General features: G+C 38.4%; 1 protein-coding gene across 2 annotated transcripts in view; it reads right to left on the bottom strand.

The window, feature by feature from the left end:
• Nucleotides 1-1199: 1199 nt before the first annotated feature.
• LOC126191369 (S1 RNA-binding domain-containing protein 1) overlaps nt 1200-21482 on the bottom strand; it is a 263508-nt gene continuing 243225 nt past the window's right edge. For both annotated transcript variants that reach the window (XM_049932214.1, XM_049932215.1), the window contains 3 exons: nt 5985-6070; nt 5664-5834; nt 1200-1564 (listed from right to left, as the gene is read on the bottom strand). In XM_049932214.1, coding sequence (XP_049788171.1) covers nt 1380-1564; nt 5664-5834; nt 5985-6070 — 442 coding nt within the window. In that variant the 3' untranslated portion in view covers nt 1200-1379. The remainder of the gene's footprint in view (nt 1565-5663; nt 5835-5984; nt 6071-21482) is intronic.

Raw genomic sequence — 21482 nt, 5'->3', positions numbered from 1 at the left:
GTAGCACTTTTGTTCTTGCCCTGATATTTTCCTCTATTGCTGACCTGCAATCTTCATCAAACCATTCCTGTGTTCTTTTGTTCCTTCTTATGCCTACTATTTCCTCTGCAGCATCTTTAATGGCTTTTTCAATCCTGTTCCACCTTTCATCTACTCTTACTGCAGTCTCTCCATTGCTCAACTTCCTGCTTAGTGTTACTTGGTATTTTTTACTTCATCAGAGATTTTCAGTTTGTCTGTATTCTATTTCATTATCTTTCCTATTCTTTTGCCATTTATTAGTGACAGTTTCTCTCTCAGGACTGATTTTAGCACAAAGTGGTCTGAGTCGCATTTTGGTCCTCTGCAGCTCTGCATATCCATGACATGGAGTGGCGTGCAATCACTAAAATATGGTTAATCTGATTGAATTCTCCATTGACTTCCAAGTACCGAGATGGATCCTTTTCTAAGGGAAGCAGGTACTTTTGATAATCATATTACTCCTTGATGCAAATTGGCATAGTAAGTCTCCATTCTCATTGTTTTCTTCATGTAGTAAATATTTTCTAGAAACTCCATGTGAATGTTCATTCCTCCATATTTGTGCAATAAAATCTCATATTACTAGCATTAGGTAACATTTAAGTACTTCACAGAACTGTTCTTTCATTATATCCCCTTTTTCCTCTGTTGGTGCATGTGCATTCATTACTGATATATTTCTAAATTTCCCCCTTAGTCTGAGTCTGCACATCCTTTCATTTGTGGATTCAAATACTAGTAGGCTCTTCCTAACTTCCCTGTGTAACACTCTGTAGGGATGTGAAATTGAATGATCACATAAGTTCAGTATCTGATAAAGCAAGTGGCAGACTTTTTCTCTTACAAATATTGAAAATTAATGACTGAATTAGTAATGCTTCATTTTACCTATATTTTTCAAATGTTGCAAAAACTGAAAAGAAAGTATCAGAAAATTCTATAGTATATAAAAGACAGCTTATCTTTTCCATTAGTACAGAATTAATCCCTTATTATTACTGTGAGGGTTACACTGTTCAAACTTTCCATGTAACTGTTTTAAAAAGCTTCTGAACATTCAGTAACAGTGGCAAATAAGAAAAAAGGAAAGCTAAATTGTGAAAGTGCGATTACGTTAGTACTGCCAGATCCTGCAGTGGTATGCATGATTCCTGATACAAAAAAAAAACACACTAAGTAATAAAAGTATTCTTTATTTTTACACAGAAATCTTTACAAAACAAGTTATAATATACAGTATGGATAAATTCAATACAAACAGCTTGCATCCTTCAGTCAGACTCGAAGTCAGGAACAGAGTTCGTAAAAAATTACAAATATTCTTTAAAAAAAAAAAAAAAACACCCTGAAGTAAATTAAAATGCTTTCTCAAGTGCTAAAGAAATTCTCTTCCTTCTTAGATCTACTGAAAGAACCTTTACTTCCACTTTCTGACCCACACGGAGGATTGCACCTTTCATTTTGGAAATGTGTACCAGTCCATTGCTCCCAACACCTATATCCACAAATGCCCCAAATTGTGTAACATTACGTACACAGCCTGTAAAAGAAACACAAGGTTAAATTTTTTGAAGAGGCACTCAGCAAATGTATTACAAAAATTTATTGAAACAGATAACTGTTGGCGATTTTTCGTAAGCAATGAGTCATGATGCAGACACAATGAAACTTTTGCACCCATTTTAATATTTGGTCCATTGACCTGTTCCAGACTACAATACCATTTTGAGATGAGTTGAAAACTTCAACACAACTGTTTCCGTAAAGAAGACGAATACACCTGGCCCTATCAACACAGCCCTTCTGCCCGAAAACATGGAGACTTAGGACATCTGTGATACAGTCTCTTAAACAGTCAGTTCACTTGCGTGCTGTAAGTTTACGGATTAACAAGTGAACAGTGTGAAGGATTCTGCACAGAGACCCTCATTAGCACCAATACAAAATTTAGGTATGTCAATAACTTAGTGAAGGTGATTAGGAATAGTTTAGTGTCTTTCATGAAACTATGGTGCACAATGAAAACACGAATTTTCACATGACTGATTACGCCCAGTTTCATTTAAGTGGGCTTGTTAAGAAACGTAAGTGTAAATACTGATGTACTGAAAATCCCAGATATTACATGAATTCCCTCCACACACCCCAAAAGTAACAGTGTGCTTTGCAGTAGGAACGTACCGGCCTGTGCTTTTTTGAGGAAAAGAATATTACTGTTGACTTTTAATTCAGATTGTTACATTACGATGCCCCAAACCACGTTCTTCCCAGAACTTCATTATCACAGATGGACATGGTTTCAACAAGAAGGTGCAACTGTACACACAGCTTGTAATTCAATGGCTGTTTACAGGATTAATTTCCAGGCCTCCTTATCTCCATATAGGTAATCACTAGAGTGACAAGAGCACATTGGTTCCACTCCATCTGTTATGTTTTTGATCCCTGATAATAAGTATTTTTTCTTCTTCTCTTAATTTTACGCTACACTTTCAATATTGATATATAAATACTATATGAAGTATGTTTAAATATTCCTAAAGTGCAATTAAGCTTGCCCTCATTTAAATTTATTGTTTGGATATTCCTTTTGGCTTGCTTGATTCCAGAAATATCATTAGTATGGCTATAAAGCATGTCAATTAAAAACTACAGCTAATTAAAGTAAGCACTATAGTTTGATACATGAAAAATTTTGTGAGCTAATCAGCATAATTCCATATAATGACATACACAAAAAGAACATTAAAGCTTTGAATTAACAGGAAAATACTTTAAACTGTCTAAAACTAATTATCTTCTGAAATAATTAAAATGAAGTTATGAGACATTGCCAATTTCAATTGTAGATGTTACTACAACCGCTGTTTGATTCTGATCTTCGACTAAATACAATCATTAATTTTTTTTCATATAAATTAATCAGTAATTTCACACAATTTAGCCTACTTTGCAATATGGTGCTAATACTTGTAAATAAGGGGATTCACAATGCATAAGGTGAACAGTGGCCAGCAACATTTTTATAAGCCAAGATCAGGTTAGTTCTTGTAGTTCATCCAAAACAGTACCATCAAGCCAAACTGATTTTCAATGTACAATGTAATTTACAAAATAACAGTTTGTTCTTGCACCCACATAAGTAGTCAGATACCATCCAAAATTGGCAGTCCACAGTTAGACATCCACGAGTACAATCTCTGCCAGTTGTACTTTTGGTATTGGTTCACGCTACAGTCATGTACCTTTTTGTATGAGAAAATACGTGCACTGCAAATGTGCAGCACAAACTCTTAAATTTAAAGACTAAAGACTTTCAAGTGATTACAGCACATCAAATTAAGGAACACTATAACTGAACTGTGTTATGAGTAGCACAAGTGTGGAATAACATTGTCATCAAGATGAGTGATTGTTATACACTATGAGCTAATTATGGACTGGATTAGTTGAGTTAGTGAAGTGTAATACTTTGTAATGATTTACTACAAGTTGGTGCTTAGTGCAAATTGTGACTTTTAATGTATTTGTGAACTGTGTTTTTGTGCCACAATAGATCAAATTTACCACTGTAATTATATGGTTGATCTGGTTCAATGGTATTAGTGTAAGCTAAACTGAGGTGTGGTGTAAATCTTTGAGCAAACACCATCCCACACTCGCTCAGACTTGTAGCTTTGGGGTGATTGAGAGTGGTGCTACCAAGGTGAGACTATGATAACCAAGTCAGTACTGCTACAACTTGTGACAAAGCAAGCGGGAGTATTTTTTACTTCCTCTCTTTGTTTTGCCATCTGCCTCCTTTTTCATTTTTGAATTAAGTACCATTAACATATGTGAGTATAATCTGCATTTTCATAAAAGAGAAAGGTTGGCCCTCAGTGTTAAAGAATATAACACCAGATCTAGTTATGTGCTTAGTTTTATGTATGTAATTGATTTTCCAATTTATTTTCACTATGTCTTGTTAATATCTTTTGGTATACGGTGAAATCAGTAATTGTTTTGTTACTTACATTCTATTGTTGACTTTAAACAAATACAAATTCTATAATAATCATAAACGTTTTGAAGATGAAACACTACCATTCTTTAAGTATTTATTTGGCTCTATTAGAAAACATGTTAGCAAAGCCAGCCCTTAATTAATTCCAAAGTAGTTAACAGTTTTGTCAAACGTGTTGTTTGCATAACAATATTTGTTAATTTCAGGATTTACACAAATAATTTGGTCTAACTCTTGTCGTAGAAGAAACTGTTAAAAAGAACCAATTTTTCAATGTCTTCAGTTAATCGAATGAGTTCACTTTTAATTGTAATTTCTGTAAATTTAACTTCGAACAATGTGTAGTTTCAACACCTATTATTGTGAGGATATATATAAGAGCCTGATTTCTGGTCTCGAGACAGTCAGTCCACAGCTGAATATCAGATAAGAAATCTGTGTTTTTTAGAACAATAACAATGCTTCAACTTAACTGTGAAATAAGTGTTAGGCAATTAGGCCATGTGTTAAAACAATGACAGTGTCCACTTCATATGTACCTTTCTGTTCTTCAAAACTGTGAACTTTGTGGTTAGGTTTTTACTGCTTGTACGTGTTCAATAGTAAACTATTGTAGCAGTATGTGCAGGTTTGGCTGCAAACTATTAATGAGGCTTCTGGAACATTAAAACAATAGTGCACTGGTAATATATATAAGTATGTTATTGGGGGGTTGTGAACAGTGAAAGTAAACTACTGTGAAACGCAACTGTGCACCTCGCAGCTACATTATTTAAAGAAGTCAATGTTGTACTTCCACACCCCATTTTTCAGCCAGTATCATAACACAGTATGTCGACACCGAGGGCAACAAACGAAGAAGTAAAGAAGGCACATCATCACAAACTGATTTGATTTGAAGAGATTTAAATCCCAGGTATGTGTCATAAGCCACACTGCCTTGATCTGACAATACAAGAGGAAACTTCATATTCCATATCAGATGTTAATTAACACTACTAAGAGTTTCTAGGATTACATACAACAATGCATAAACATAAATTGCCAACTCCTGATTAATATGATCTTCGAAATATAAATGAAATATTGAAATTCGCAACATAAACTAAATAAATACAAATATTTTTAAACAAAAATAATTCATGAACCACGGGCAACGTATGAGTGGCCAAGTAAGTGGTCCCGACAGTCGGGATACCAGTTACTTTGGAATAAGGCTGGGCATCTCGGACATATTCTGAGTCGTGGTCACCTTTGTGCTCATACGGCAAAGACTACCAAATCCACCGGTTAGTCCCTCAGCCGTTAGGGGTAAAACCCAGTGGGACTCGGGGCAAGTAAGGCTAGCAACCTGCTTCTCTGGTACTTTAAATATGATGCTGGCAACAATCAGAGCAAAAACTGTATAAGGGGGGCTATGCTCCAGACTGAATGCTGAAAGGCATAATCAGTCTTAAATGATGATGATGATGAAAAATAATTAAGTAAATCTTAAATGAAAACCATATGATTCCTGTGACGGATTGTATAAACTTGAATAGTTCCACATTTCCTCCAAAGAATCAGAAGAGGTGTTTGCATAGGTTTGTAAATTGCATTGCTTGTGCTGATTCAGTATCTGTTTTGTACTGACCTGTTGCAATCTGACCTGCCTGCAGGGATTCCATGCTACGGATATCTTTGCGAAAAAGAGGAGCATCTGAAGTACACCTTAAATCATGCCCAGGAGGTTTTTGCAGTGCATCGGCTATCAACTGCAGCTGGCTGTCAGAACATTCCAATGTATTTGACAGCTGGGTCAAACCTGCAATTGGATATTCATGAGAAAAAAAAAAGTATTATTAAGGAAGATACAGGCATATAATTGCACAACTAGGAATAAGCTACATATTCAATATAAGCATCAGAAACTGGAGTAAATGCAAATATTATTTTAGTTTCAAAAGACACACACCTCTCTGTTCAACTACATTATGAACACGCTCGACAAAATCTGGTTTTCCAAAATCTTCCAGCCTCAAGCAACAAATAGTTAAGAACCTGCAAAAAGAATCAACAGTTATCATATATTTTTGGATAATCAAGTTTATTAATAACGCAAATTATTAGGGGAAAAAAAAAATTAAATAACCCCCTCTTAACCTGTGGTCTGAGTGACCTGCCCCTCATTCCCAAATTTCCCAAACTATTCCACTTCACCGTTTAAGGAAGGCCGTAACACTTCCAAAAGCTAAGTACTTCTACATATGTATATGAGAGGTATTTAGAATTTCACTTTCTACAGGGAAGTATTTGTCAGCCATTCTGCCTCATCACAATTTTATAGTTTTCTCAGGTGAATATTCCTTTTGACACTTGAAGTACTCAATCCTGTTTCACAATCAATGTGCCAAAGGAAGCAAAAAAACATACACCATGTGGAAAAAACAGATGCAAAGAAACTGAAAGACACAGGCACTAGTTGAATGAGCTATGAAGGCTCTGAAAAGGGTAATAACAACAAGATAATAATCTCAAAAGTACACTGAAAAAGTGGAAAAATAAGGAACACCTTTGCCTTATTGTGTACTGTTCCCTCATCCTAAAATATTCAAGTCCATAATATAAACAATGAAAAGAATAAAGACAACCACAGCCATTCACTGTAAGCTGAGCAGTTGACTGGCACAAAAACAAAACTCAATGCATAGCTAAGCTTTCAGAGAATCTCCTTCTTGCTTGGAGCTAACAGGCTAAAATGAACTCACCCCACCCCCTCCCACCCACACACAACTACAGTGTCCCAAGTCTCAGTACTGCAGTCTGATATGAGCTGTTGTGACAGGTTGACTGTGTGAGAAAAGAATGGTGGTGATGGAGGGGTGAAGGGAAGGTGACCGTGAGAGGTTGTTCACATTCCTATCATTGTTTGTAATGTACCTACGTGTTTCCAGTTATCAAGTGAATACTGATGTAAATCTTGTTATGTTGAAAATATTCTTTTATTGTAATTTTCACTTCAGGCCACACAAAAGCTATCACAATCCATTTCAACTTCTTAGCAAACCATCAACAGAAGATCTGTTTAAAAATAAAAAAAGGAGGAAGGGGTAGGGAGAAACACCAGAAATCTAAATTAATATATATTACATGAACTGTGCAATGTATTCAAGTTTGACTAGTTGCATATGCTTCTTAGTTGGATTTGTCATTCAGTTTTCTAGAATTTCACTACCTCTCTCTTTTTTTTTTATTTCTTTTAAAACTGACAATGTGACGATGACTAGCTAAGAAGCTATGGCCTATGATTCTTCAAATTCTCCCAGCATAATTCATGATGAAATATTTCACAGGTGAACAACCAGATTTCAGTGTCCGATGGGTGCAACACTGTTGCTTGCCGACATATTGTGCCCATTGGACACTGACATCTGGCTGTTTAGCCGTGAACTATTTCATCAAGTTTAAATCTGTTATGAAATCATTTGAGTGATCTGTAATGTAACTGGTTTAATATTGTTTTTGTTTAAGTTAAAAATTTTACTTACTTAAAAATATGCTTTTTAGCCATGAACTATTTATCAAGCTGAAATCTGTTTTGAAATCATTTGAGTGATCTGTAATGTAACTGGTTTAATATATGCATTTGTTTTTGTTTAGGATAAAAATTTTACTTACTTAAAAATATGCCTAATACATGAAAAACAAGACAGCATCAATTACTACTACTTGACGACGACAATTCACCAAAAACTGGACTTCATAAGAAGACTGGAAAAAGGTGAGAACTGAAACAACATTATAACTGAATTTAGTTTCACACCTTCACCTATATACGACATTAAAAAAAAAACTGCTTCAGTTAAAAGTCTAGATGTTAAGACAATCTCTAAAATAAACTGAATTGGAAACTGTAGACGAAGTTTCATATATATGGTTCAGTGCCAGGAAAGCAGAGGGAAAGCAAATAAAAATGCCTTTGTTAACTGAAAAGGCCAAATTTTTTAATGAGGAATAAGGTCTGCCCACAGATGAAGTTCTTTCATTCTGAGAAGACTGTCTTCAAAATTCCTTGTCACATTCATAAACTTTTAATTCAGTTTTGTTTTTACAGAAAAGCAATATATACATTTAATTTTTTATACTGTAATCTCTCCTGCTGTGTGTAATAAGTAACAATTACCAGTTTTCGTACGTTACAACTGTAGACCTTGCTTATACTCATTTAAAAAAATGATAATCTGACACTGACAGATCCCAATCATGCCTTATTATCAAGGTTCTACCATAATTAAATAGCGCTATACAACTTCTTTAAAGACAGACTCATTCATTTCATATATTTACACTGCATTTGTGAAATGCGAGGTAAAGTGTTCCCAGCTTCAGTTTAGAAGCTTTGGACTTTGACACAATGAATGAGGCTTATTATCAGTCTCAGTACAGTATTTCACAGAATGTACAAAGTGATCTAGCCAGTTACAGGTGCAGCCACTTTGATACTAACCATATTGAAGACCAGTTGAAATACTGCTACACATAACTGGCTACAAAGAAGAGGCCGTACTCAAAGGATCCCGAAATTCACACTGACACCCAGAACTCGTGCCAAGTCATTAAACTTGCGGACAAAACCCTTGAATACACAGAAGCCAAATGTATCTAGTGGCTGATAGTATCGTGGTGCCCCTTGTGGTATTGGCAACACAAAAACTGCAATGTCTTCTGCTCCAAGTCACACTTGTGAGACAGCTTCATTGGTACAAGGGCGGCAGTGATATAAAAAAACAAGGAAGTAAGTTTTATGAAGCCTGCTGTGAAGATGTAATATCATTGGATACTACTTTGCCCCTGTCCATAACAGAAAATATATGAAACGAGCTGTCACCTTTTGGAAAAGTGGAAAACATCCTCTTGAAAGTCCTGTTAAAAGATTAGGATGTTTTCCACTTTTCCACATGGTGATAGCTCGTTTCTGTTATGGACAGGGGCATAGTACTGTCCAATGATATTACATCTTCACAGCAGGCTTCATTAGTTTATTTTTTTTTTTTTTTTTTTTTTTTTTTTTTTTTTACAGCACTGCCACCCTTGTACCAATGAAGCTGTTTCACAAATGTGACTTAATATCATCCCCAGTTGCAATGGTACAAATGTTAAACTTTAGAAATACATTATTTGAAGCTTCTGGAATGCGCATGCAAATTTACCATTTCCTCTGACAGTGAAGCTACAGCAGTGTTTCAAAATGGCTTCTATACATTGTATATGTTACAAGTAGTGTATCGTTATTGAACTTCTCACTGCAGAGCAAGGAACTGTGGGGAATATTCACAAACATCTATATGCAACTGTTATGGAGCATCTGCAGTTGACAGCAGTGTGGGTGGTCACAGGTAAAGAGGGAGAGGCCATTACACAAAGGTGATTGGGCAGAGCTCTAAGATTTGCAGTGTTTGGGGAGACCATCCATGGCTGTCACACCTGACAAGAAGTTGCTTGCTGATGTGCTCATTCGTGATGCCAAGAGGCAACACAATTAATTCTGAAGCATACATTAAAACATTAACCAAAAACAAGAAGCACTTCAATGCCATAACAACACAATCCTGACCAAGCTCCCCTGGAATTCCACTTGTTTGGGCCATTAAAGGAGCCATTTGTGGGGGACATTTTGTTGATGATGATGAAAAGGTCTACAACTACATACATGCTCTGCAAGCTACCATACAGCACATGGCAGAGGATACCTTTGACCACTACTACTCATTTCATTTTTTCTCTTATCCTATCTTCTGTGGTCCTTACACAAAATGTACATTGATGGCAGCAGAATCATTCTGCAATCAGTTTCAAACATTGGTTCTCTCAATTTTCTCAATATTGTTCCTCAACAATGTCACAGGATCAACTACAGATTGAGCCCTATATCTTTGTGATAGTTAGTTAGGCACTAAATTACTTACTCACTGAATCAGTTGAGTTGAGGTACTAAAGTGTAAGAGGTGATTTGTAAAGTGAAGAAATGGCTTTGTAACCAGAAAAAGGAGGCTAACAACATGGCATAAACACTCTTGTGTCTCACTGGAGAAAGGCCATAGAACAGGAAGGAGACCATGTGGGAAAATAGGGAGTGTAGAAGAAACACCATTCTTTTTTGTGTACACATTTCATTGTGATGAAAAAATAACTGCTGAATGAAAAATATATGGTGTGTTACTTTCTGAGTGATACACATCACAGCACAAAGATAGCCCCACACATTATTGTTTGCTTTGTGTAAAATTCAGTTGAATAGCCACATGTAATGAGACCTACCAGTCACGACTTTCAGGAGCCCTCATTCTTCCATGTTTAAAAGTTGCAATTTAACCATTGGTCCATACCAGTGGGGTAGATGCCAAACTGTTGCTTGTTGATTCACCAACATTATGAACACAAACCTCTCACCAGGCATTAGGTGGTTGCAGTGGTGCAGAATGAGTGACAAATAACCGGTGCGTGCAACATTTAAAAGCTGCACATTCGTAAGGTCAAAACTGCATACTATCCGAATTATGGCGCAAATTTTTATGTGAGATCAACTGCTTGCAAAGTGTGCCTTTTTACTCCTTGTGAGTTGACTGATTTTAACTAAATTTATCAAAGTGTAGATGGTTCAAGGTGACGACGACAACAACAACAACAACAACAACAACAACACTACCACTTTCTCTTAGCTTTGAATGGCCCAGCCACAGCCCTAGTTATATAGGTACCAACAGCTGAATGTGGCCTCGAAATGTTGCAACTTGCCATATTCTGCATTAATAAATCATTTTCAGTGCAGAAAGGTGTGATAAAATGATGGAAAAAGTCCCAGGGCCAACTAGGGATTGAGCCTCACACCTTTGTGATTTTTGGTAAGGCACTTACTTCCTTCCTTCCTTCCTTCCTTCCTTACTTACTGAATCATGTGAGCTGAGGTACTGAAACGTAAGTATATACTGCACGAAAATTACCTAGAAATTAGGATCAATAAAATTTCTCCCAGGAAGAGTCTTCAATTTGCAGTGTAGTGTGCACTGATATGAAACTATTTTGAGGTTATTTACACTGATACTGGTACCCCATGACTGAGGAACTTGCTCCAACAATCATTACCAAAGTGAACGTGCACATAAAACAAGTAGGAATATTTACACCGTCAGTAAACTAAATAAAGAAGCAGTAGAGATAAGTTTCAACGTGGAAGTTTACTACAGTACTCATTGTAGGCAGGCCTTAGCATCCGGAGATGTGTGTGTGAGTTATGTTCATGTGAATGTGTGCGAGTTTTCTACATCTGAAGAAAGACTTTTCTGAAAGCTGAATATTTCTAGCATTCTATTTCATTGTGCCTGTCTGCAACTCAACACGACCTTTATGTGTTGAGTAGCAATCTATCCTTTTCATATTACTCTTATTTTGTTGTGAACCATCGTTCAAAAGAATTGACAAAAATAATTTAATTTCATTTCTACAAATTTATTTTCTCAACATGCCCCGTTTCTTGTTTCTCCCTGATTGTACAAACTTCAGCAGTCCTTTTTTCCACCCCGTGAATTAAATTCAAGAGACATATTTATGAGAGAGCTTGAGAACTTTCACCTATTTTAAGTGTTTCATCTTCATCACCATATCTCATTTATCACAAACAGGCACTTCAGTGTATTTACTGAATTCAGTGACATCACCAGCCACCCACTGTCGAGATCGAGTTATCCAATTAAGCCACCATTCAAACTGGCCTCAACTAGGAAATTTAAGTCTAGCTATCTGAGTGATCTGGCAAAACTGTTGGATGAGGAAGTGTCTGGAGGAAGTGCTGTCTTTCGCTCAGAGGTAAACTTCACATGATGTAGACACAAAGATGTGAGTTCCGAGTCCATTTCTTCCTTTATTTTTAAACTGCATTTTAGCAGTCTGTGAAAGGTATCACTCTGATGGAACCTAAAAGATAATTTGCGTTACTTTCTAATTCATCATAACAGCAATAGGCTAGGTTCGGAGGCTGGGTGTAGTAGTATTGCATGCTCTAATTAAAATCAACAAAATTCAATGAGTGACTATTTCTACATTTTTGCTTGAACGTCATTAGTTCACTCATTCAGCATTCCTATGCAATGCTATTACTGGTAACAAGTTACAATGCCTTTATGTAATACAGGATTAATGGCTAACCCCTAAGAAAAGACACTTCTTCAAGTAATTGGTAGTGTGAACAGATAAATTTTGCATCTAGTGGAATAAAAAGAGTGCTGTGACTATGAACTACTCTGTGGGGGTGTTCCCATCACAGCGGGCATTCTTGCCAACAACTGAGGTACCTTTTGGTCACAGTATAAGACAAATGACCAACAAAACTGCATCAAGTGTTGCCACAAAGCAGAAATGCACTCTCCTGATTTCAGAAACCAAATTATCCAAGAGTTTGTTTGGGAAGTTATCCCTCATGCACTTGTTCATCCGATGCTGCACTCACAAATGTTTACCTCTCCCATTTCGTATTGAAGAACTGTCAAGAAAATTTCTCCCGGGCAAAAACGCACTTCAGACATGATTTGGCGACATCTTTAACTCTGAACAAATAGGTTTTTACAGGAATGGTATTGATAAACTATATGAGTACTGTCAGACTATTTTGGGGTAATTATGAGGGTAATTCAATAAGTAATGCAACACTTTTTTTCTGAAAGTAGGTTGGTTTTATTCAGGATTCCAATACACTATATAATTCCCCACATTTTTGGCTACAAAATCCAATTTTTCACCATAATCTCCATACAATGTATCAGCCTTACACCCCCTTACTGCGAGGGCTTGTATGCCCACTTGGAACCACTACTTCACTTGGCCAAACAGAGGGAAGCCAGAAGGTGATAGATCCAGGCTGTAGGGTGGATGAGGAAGAAGAGTACAATGAAGTTTTCCGAACTCCTTTTGGGTGTGCAGACTTGTGCGAGATGTCCAGTTCTGCAGTGAGGTGTTCAATTATGATCAGTTAATCACTTCGAATGAGAGTGTCTGCATGTTCCAATATTGCAGGACTTGCAGTCATATGTAGCGGGCTGGCACGAGGGAGACCCGACATGTTTGTGTGACTTTTGTTGCAATCATGACAGATGCCTCACCCAACAACTCATGATGCTTTCGTTCACTGTCACATCTCCATAGACACTGTGCAAGTGCCCACGAATATCTGTGATGCTACTGTTTTCTGCCAAAAGAAACTCAGTGACACCTTTCTGCCTGGAGTTCACCTGCATCACACACACCATTTTGAAGGCTTACATGCAGCACCACTATCTATCAGAACTTCATGAAACTATAGGGGCTTAAGCGGCAATACTTCATGATGTCCCACAGCAAATTCTGGACTTTTTTTTCCAACCGAAATTGGCTGAGAGGAAAATATAAAAAAATAAAAAAAAGAGGAAAATATAAAAAACATAAGTAAATAAGTAAATAAATAAATACATACATACATAAATCTGTTGCATCACTTACTGAATGCCCCACATATTTACTGTGCGAGCGCCCAACTTTACAGGAATGGCATCCAGTGTGTGCATTGCAGGATTTGCAATGTTAGTAGTGTTAAGTGTCATTACTTGCTGTTAGGCATCAGTACTTGTATGGTGACATAGGGTTGAAACCCAAGCATATTTGTGCGTGACAATTGCAGACAGTCAACATAGGTGTGGACAATATGAAGACAGATTTGCTCATAGAATTTTTCTATGAAGACAACAGCGATAGTACTTTTGCTCTCGGTGAGTGTCGATGCATTAAAGGAAGGAGAGGTCATTTTTCCATGCTGGGGTTGAAGAACATAATTCAGAATTTCAAATTAACTGGTGATTCGGGAATAGCTTCTGGGAGAGTCGATTGGTAAACTGCAACACAAATTGTTGAAGAAGCTATGGCTGAGAATGTTGGACACAATGTGTAGTCTTCAAGCAGTGCACGAGTCTGTGTCAAAACAGCTGAATGTTTCATGGCCCATTAGAAAAGTGTTGCAAACAAATGTGAAATGTTTCTAACCTGGAAAGTAAACACGGTAGGCAATTAAAATCATTACCGCCTCATGTGGAACTTGAGATGTGTTTTTTCAATGGTCTGTTTGTTATTTGTCTTCCACGAGTTCTTACAAATGTTTCCACAGAGTTTCACTGGCCTAAGATCTATCGTTTTTCATGGGGGACTGCTCAAATATTGAAATTTTAATCATAACCATCCTCCATATTGTTGACGAGTAATTTCTCATTTATATTTACTGTTGTATTCAAGAAACAATTTTTTATTACAATATGTACTGTACCAATACAAATGAGTTACAACTTAAACCATTACACAACTTTAGACGAAAGTCTATTTTAATAAAACATAAAATATCTGGAACCAAGCGTGCCAAAATTAGCACAAGTTAGTAACATACTACCATTTCGGATCTCAAAATACTCTGTGTATACATGTTGGCCTGCGTTACACTCAAGTAGTAAGGAAATTGGGCACTTGGAACAGAACCAAATGCAGCATTTACTTTACAGTGTAGCCCAATTACCTCAAAAGTAGCAAAAAGCTGTGGCTTTCATTTTTCCCATATTGCCCTAATTATGGCCAAGGCAAGGTGGAAGAAGAGATGAGTTGCAATTTTGGCGCGAGATGACCTCCCTGGACTGGAACCCTTAAATTGATAATCGAGGTCACACCTTGAGTGAAAATCACTTGGATTCTTCAATGGAAATGGCAAGAAAATATCGAGTAAATTTAGCAAGATATTTCTATGCCATCCAAGAAATAACTCGACAATCACACTGTTGTCAAACATAATACACAATGTTGTCTAGTTTCAGTTATACTACCAACAGCAAGAATTCATTTCAACAACTGATGAGTCCCTTGAGCGAATCCATTAGTGATCACTGCTAGCATCTGAACATTGTGGTCGCTGAGGTCTGGAATACTAAAAGTATATTACATGATTTTTATTCTCATTTCTGAAAGCAGATTGAAGAACTAGACTTACTTACTTACTCCTTGATGCTACAGCCCATCTAGGGCCTTGGCCTCTCTGATGATCACAGCCTGATCCTGACAATTTTCTGCTTGTTTCCTCCATCTCCTGACTCCAATCTTTCTCAAATCATCTTCCACATCCTCCAGCCATTGTTTCCGGGGTCTCCCTTTGCTTCTTTTGCCACCTGAATTTCCTGTGTAAACCTTTTTGACAGCTCGATCCTCTGACATTCACTCTACATGGCCCAGCCATCTTAATCTGTTACACTTGATTTCAGTCACAAAGTCAGGATTTCTATACAGTTCTTTGAATTCCTTGTTTTTCCTTATCCTCCATTGCCCCGCCTCATACATGGCTCCAAAAATCTTTCTTAATATTTTCCTCTCCCACCTTCTCAAGAGGTCTTCTTCTGCTACAGTCATTGTCCATGTTTATGAGCCATACACTACCACAGGTCTTATGACTGTTCGATAGACAGTCACCTTCGATTTTCTGCTCAGGCTATGTGACTGAAGGATCTTGATCATGGTCCAGTAAGCTCTATTTCTTGCAGCAATCCTAGATTTTATTTATTCTCTTATTCTGCTATGCTCTGTAACCAGCACTCCCAGGTGTGGGAACTTCTCGCATCTCTCATAATTGCCCTCTGTTCAACTTAATATATTTCTCTTTAACAACAGCATTTTTCCTGGAAGCAAAGACACACTCTGTTTTTATGTTGTTTGCTCTAAGTTCCAACTGTTCTGCCTTCTTTTCCAGTCTCCAAGTCCTTCTTCCATTTCTTTCAAACTTCTAGACAGCTTACACACATCATCAGCATAAGCTAGATTTTGGTGCATACGGTTAAACAGGGTGTCACCTCGGTTACCAATCTCCACCCTTCGCATCACTCTCTCCAACACTATGTTGAAGAGTAGTGTGGATAATACATCACTCTGTCTTAACCCTCGGTTACCTTAAATTCTTTAGAAAGTTTTACTTCTACTTTTACCTGGCATTTTGTGCTGGTGAGGGTCATTTGTACCAGTTTGATAAATTTACTTGGGAATTCCACCTCCATTAAGGTATCATATAGCTTTACCTTATAACATTATCATAGGCCTGTTTGAAGTCTACAAAAAGTTGGTGAACATTCACATTATATTCATAACACTTTTCCATTATTTGCCTTATAATGAAGATCTGGTCTGTTGTTGATCTGCCCTGTTGAAAACTCCACTGGTAGTCTCCAAGTATTTCTTCTGTAATTGGTGTAATCTCAAAGCAATGACTTTGGCTAATACTTTGTACACCACACTGACTAAGGCAATACCGCGATAATTTTCACAGTTTGCTTTGTTGTTCTTCTTATGAATCGGGCATATAATGGCTATGTTCCACTGGTCTTGCATCTCTTCCTTTTCCCATATTTCCACTATCAGCTGATGTACCAATCTTGTTAGATGTTCACCTCCACCCTTGATCATCTCTGCTGAAATGTTATCATTACCTGGAGCCTTATTATTCCTTAGGCTTTTAATTGCTTTCCTAAATTCCTCTATTGTTGGTAGAGGTACAGGTCTTTCATCCAGACTAACATTCTGTCACAGTTGGTGACGCTCTGTTTCATTTTCTTTCCGAACTTCTCTTTCTGTAGTGACATTCAGCAGCTCACTGAAATATTCGGCCCATTGGTCTAGAACCTGTTCTTCTTCTCCTACAAAATTTCCTTCTTTATCTCTGCAGAATAGCATACGTCATTGGAAGCCTTTCTTCCGCTCCTGAACTTTCTTGATGATTATATTCTTCTTCTAGCTCCGTAATCCATCTCCTCTCTAATTCTTGTTTTTTTCTTCTGTAAATGCTATCTGGCTCTTTCCTTTTCTTCATGAATTTTTCTGTGTTAGATCTTGTTGTCCTGTTTATCATTTTCTTCCTTGCCTCATTTCTCTCTTCCACTGTCTTTTTACAATCTTCATCATACCACCCTGCCCTTCTTGCCCTGTCTTCTAAACCTAAGATGACTTCTGCAGTTTCTTGTAGAGCCTCTTTAATCATGTCCACTTTCCTTTGATGCTTTCCAGAGCTTGGCTTTGTTTAGCCTCACACTTCTTCTGCAGTCCTGTTTCAAACTTTTCAGATACTCCCTTCTCTTTCAATTTGGAAACATTGTATCATCGGAGAGGTTTTCTCTTCCCTCTGGATCCACGGACAGCTATGTGTTGTCTGTTTTTCACTCTTACCATAGAATGATCCGAATTGCAGTCAGCCCCCCTGCAGCTATCAACTTCAAGGATGTCAGACGCATGTCCCCTGTCAATTGCCACATGGTCAATTAAATTAAAAGTAGTGCCATCTGGAGAGCGCCATGTGGCTTTCCTTATGTTATTTCTCTGGAGCCATGTACTCTTCACTACCATTGCACTGCCCATGGCAAAGTCTACAAGTCTTTGTCCATTTTTATTTGACACCTCATGCAGGCTTTTATTTCCTACTGTTTCTCCACAGGATTCTCCTCTTCCCACTTTTGCATTGAGGTCACCCATCACTATCTTTACATCATTCCTTGGTATGCCTTCTACTTCCTGTTCCAGTCGGGCATAAAACTCATCTTTCACTTCATCCTCATCATCTTCTGTGTGTGCATACACACATACTAGAGTGATGTTGAAGAACTGGGCCTTCATTCTCAAAGTACACATACTTTCATTTATAGGGTTAAAATTTATGACTGCTGCTTTATACTCTACAAGAAAGCCAGTACCACCTACTATACCACTGTCTTGTCCACTATACATAATTGTGTAATTACCACTTCTTATGATACCATCTCCTTTCCATCAGACCTCTTTAATTGCTTCTACTCCTATACGGTATCTCTCCATCTCTTGTTTGAGTCCATGTAGAGCTCCTGGTTTGTTCAAAGTTCTTACATTCCAAGTAGCAAAGTATATATATCATTTCTTCGTTTACGTTGTCCTTTTCCTTACATGGGTCGTTCATCATTATCATCAGTCTGGCTGTTCCTATCTTTGAGTTTCGTAACAATATGTTTTTTTCTGATATGGAATTGTTAGCCCCATGATCAACCCCCAACCTGGAGGCCCTGGATTTGTATCGTGTTTACTCCCTTAGGGAGACTAACTTCACCACACCTCTAGAGCCCTCCCTGCCCTATGTTGTAGGTAATTGAAAAATGATAAGGAAAATGGATGGGCTTAGGATAGGATAGGACAGGAGACAATTTATCGATAGGACATTGTGGGACACACTAGACAGTGGTTACTAATAGTGCTCAGATGTACCGACTGCCAACTAAACATCATACACGAATAACTGTCGAAATTATTTTTATTTTTCTATCTTAAAGATGCTGAAAAACTAAGAAGCTAGTTCATCACACACCATTCACATTTTGGGAGTAGCTCCATTGGCTATACTGTAAACATTATGAGTAGGCACGATGTCTTTTCATAGTTATGACTTAGAAAAGCTTTCTTAAGTGTGTAGTCATTGACAATATCCCCAAAAAAGACAACAGCATAGATATGATTTCAAAAATGTGAACATCCAGAGAGAGACTTCATAGGCTACAAACAACTAAAAGTTCCAAAACAAGAATTATCGAAAAAGTGGGTTAAAAATTCGTGGAGAAAATGACAACAGCCTGTGTGTGCAGGGCAGATTCTATTCAAGCTTCTGCTTAAGTTGAAAGGGGGTGTTGTCATCAGAATTTGGAACACAAAATGTAGACAATAACATCTAGAATAAGTCATCCTTGAGCAAAACTATCATTCATTCTATAAGTACTGAAAGAGTGACAAGTATCATCTACTCATGACGAGTACAATATAGCTGCTGCAAAAGTTTTGTCAATAAAAGTGAAAAGTGTTTGTTGAAGAGCTCTTCATCTTTCAATATGCTTCAGACAGAGAGAACTGGAAATAACAATACGTTCGCTGAAGAGATTGTGATGGTAATTTTCAATGTAACCCTTCACAGTTGGCGCTGAATTTTGTTAATTTATTCCCTGATGGTTTCATACAAAATGACGTCTCTAGATCAGATCACTACCCTGATCATTTGTCAGGAGACTGTAAAGATAGGTGTATACATTACAGTAAAATGGAGCTGCTAATATTTACAGAATTAATAGTCTATCAGAATGAAACAAAGTTATGCACTTTGAATACATTTATCATACATAAATACCTAACCTTGACTGCTGTGACCAAGCGCTGTCAAAACTGAACTCTAACAGTCAGTTTTGCTTAAGCTGGTCTAACATTCCCTGTTAAAATATTCATTTATAGAATAGAAGTAGTTGCCTATCAATAAGTCTTTCAAATTCTGTTTAAACTGTGCTTTATCTTAAATGAATTTCTTTTATGGTTGCTCGCAATTTATTGAAAATGTGTCTTCCTGAATATCAGACCCCTTGCTGAACCAAGGTAAGTGGTTTTACATCTTTAGTTAGATTGTTTTTATTGCTAGTACTGATACTATGTACACTCCTGGAAATGGAAAAAAGAACACATTGACACCGGTGTGTCAGACCCACCATACTTGCTCCGGACACTGTGAGAGGGCTGTACAAGCAATGATCACACGCACGGCACAGCGGACACACCAGGAACCGCGGTGTTGGCCGTCGAATGGCGCTAGCTGCGCAGCATTTGTGCACCGCCGCCGTCAGTGTCAGCCAGTTTGCCGTGGCATACGGAGCTCCATCGCAGTCTTTAACACTGGTAGCACGCTGCGACAGCGTGGACGTGAACCGTATGTGCAGTTGACGGACTTTGAGCGAGGGCGTATAGTGGGCATGCGGGAGGCCGGGTGGACGTACCGCCGAATTGCTCAACACATGGGGCGTGAGGTCTCCACAGTACATCGATGTTGTCACCAGTGGTCGGCGGAAGGTGCACGTGCCCGTCGACCTGGGACCGGATCGCAGCGACGCACGGATGCACGCCAAGACCGTAGGATCCTACGCAGTGCCGTAGGGGACCGCACCGCCACTTCCCAGCAAATTAGCGACACTGTTGCTCCTGGGGTATCGGCGAGGACCATTCGCAACTGTCTCCATGAAGCTGGGCTACGGTCCCGCACACCGTTAGGCCGTCTTCCGCTCACGCCCCAACATCGTGCAGCCCGCCTCCAGTGGTGTCGCGACAGGCGTGAATGGAGGGACGAATGGAGACGTGTCGTCTTCAGCGATGAGAGTCGCTTCTGCCTTGGTGCCAAAGATGGTCGTATGCGTGTTTGGCGCCGTGCAGGTGAGCGCCACAATCAAGACTGCATACGACCGAGGCACACAGGGCCAACACCCGGCATCATGGTGTGGGGAGCGATCTCCTATACTGGCCGTACACCACTGGTGATCGTCGAGGGGACACTGAATAGTGCACGGTACATCCAAACCGTCATCGAACCCATCGTTCTACTATTCCTAGACCGGCAATGAGAACTTGCTGTTCCAACACAACAATGTACGTCCGCATGTATCCCGTGCCACCCAACGTGCTCTAGAAGGTGTAAGTCAACTACCCTGGCCAGCAAGATCTCCGGATCTGTCCCCCATTGAGCATGTTTGGGACTGGATGAAGCGTCGTCTCACGCGGTCTGCACGTCCAGCACGAACGCTGGTCCCACTGAGGCGCCAGGTGGAAATGGCATGGCAAGTCGTTCCACAGGACTACATCCAGCATCTCTACGATCGTCTCCATGGGAGAATAGCAGCCTGCATTGCTGCGAAAGGTGGATATACACTGTACTAGTGCCGACATTGTGCATGCTCTGTTGCCTGTGTCTATGTGCCTGTGGTTCTGTCAGTGTGATCATGTGATGTATCTGACCCCAGGAATATGTCAATAAAGTTTCCCCTTCCTGGGACAATGAATTCACGGTGTTCTTATTTCAATTTCCAGGAGTGTATTAAGCTATTGGTTGGAAACAGAGATATACTACTTGCAACAAATTTAATTAATGAATAAATATACTGAGATGCAGTGGTTAGAATAAAAAGGTCCTTGAACAGGTTTCTACATGATGTCCTTGAATTTATACCACGAATGAGTCTTGTTAAATGCTTTTACACACTAAAAACTTTTGCTCAGTTTGACAAGTTACCCCAGAGTATGATCCTATATGACATAATAGAACTAAAATAATCAATTATGCACTTTTTTTGTAGATATTTATATCTCCTACATCTGACATCATTCCCATTGCAAATACAAACTTGCTTAGATGCTTCACCAATTCTGTGGTATGCCCTTGCCAACTGAATTTGTTATCGAACTGTCAAGCTCTTCATCCTGCATGTCATCATTTGTTATGCACATTCTGGAAGGAAATCTCTTACAGGCTTTGTACTGCATATAGTGAGTCTTCACAAAGATTAATGACAGTGAATTAGCTTAAAACCATTTATAAATGTCAGTGAAAATTTGG

Source organism: Schistocerca cancellata, chromosome 6 (assembly GCF_023864275.1).
Source record: "Schistocerca cancellata isolate TAMUIC-IGC-003103 chromosome 6, iqSchCanc2.1, whole genome shotgun sequence".
In the NCBI taxonomy this organism is placed as follows: Eukaryota; Metazoa; Arthropoda; class Insecta; order Orthoptera; family Acrididae; genus Schistocerca; species Schistocerca cancellata.
The sequence above is the reverse complement of the archived record's forward strand: the minus strand, read 5'-3'. Positions and strand labels throughout refer to the sequence as shown.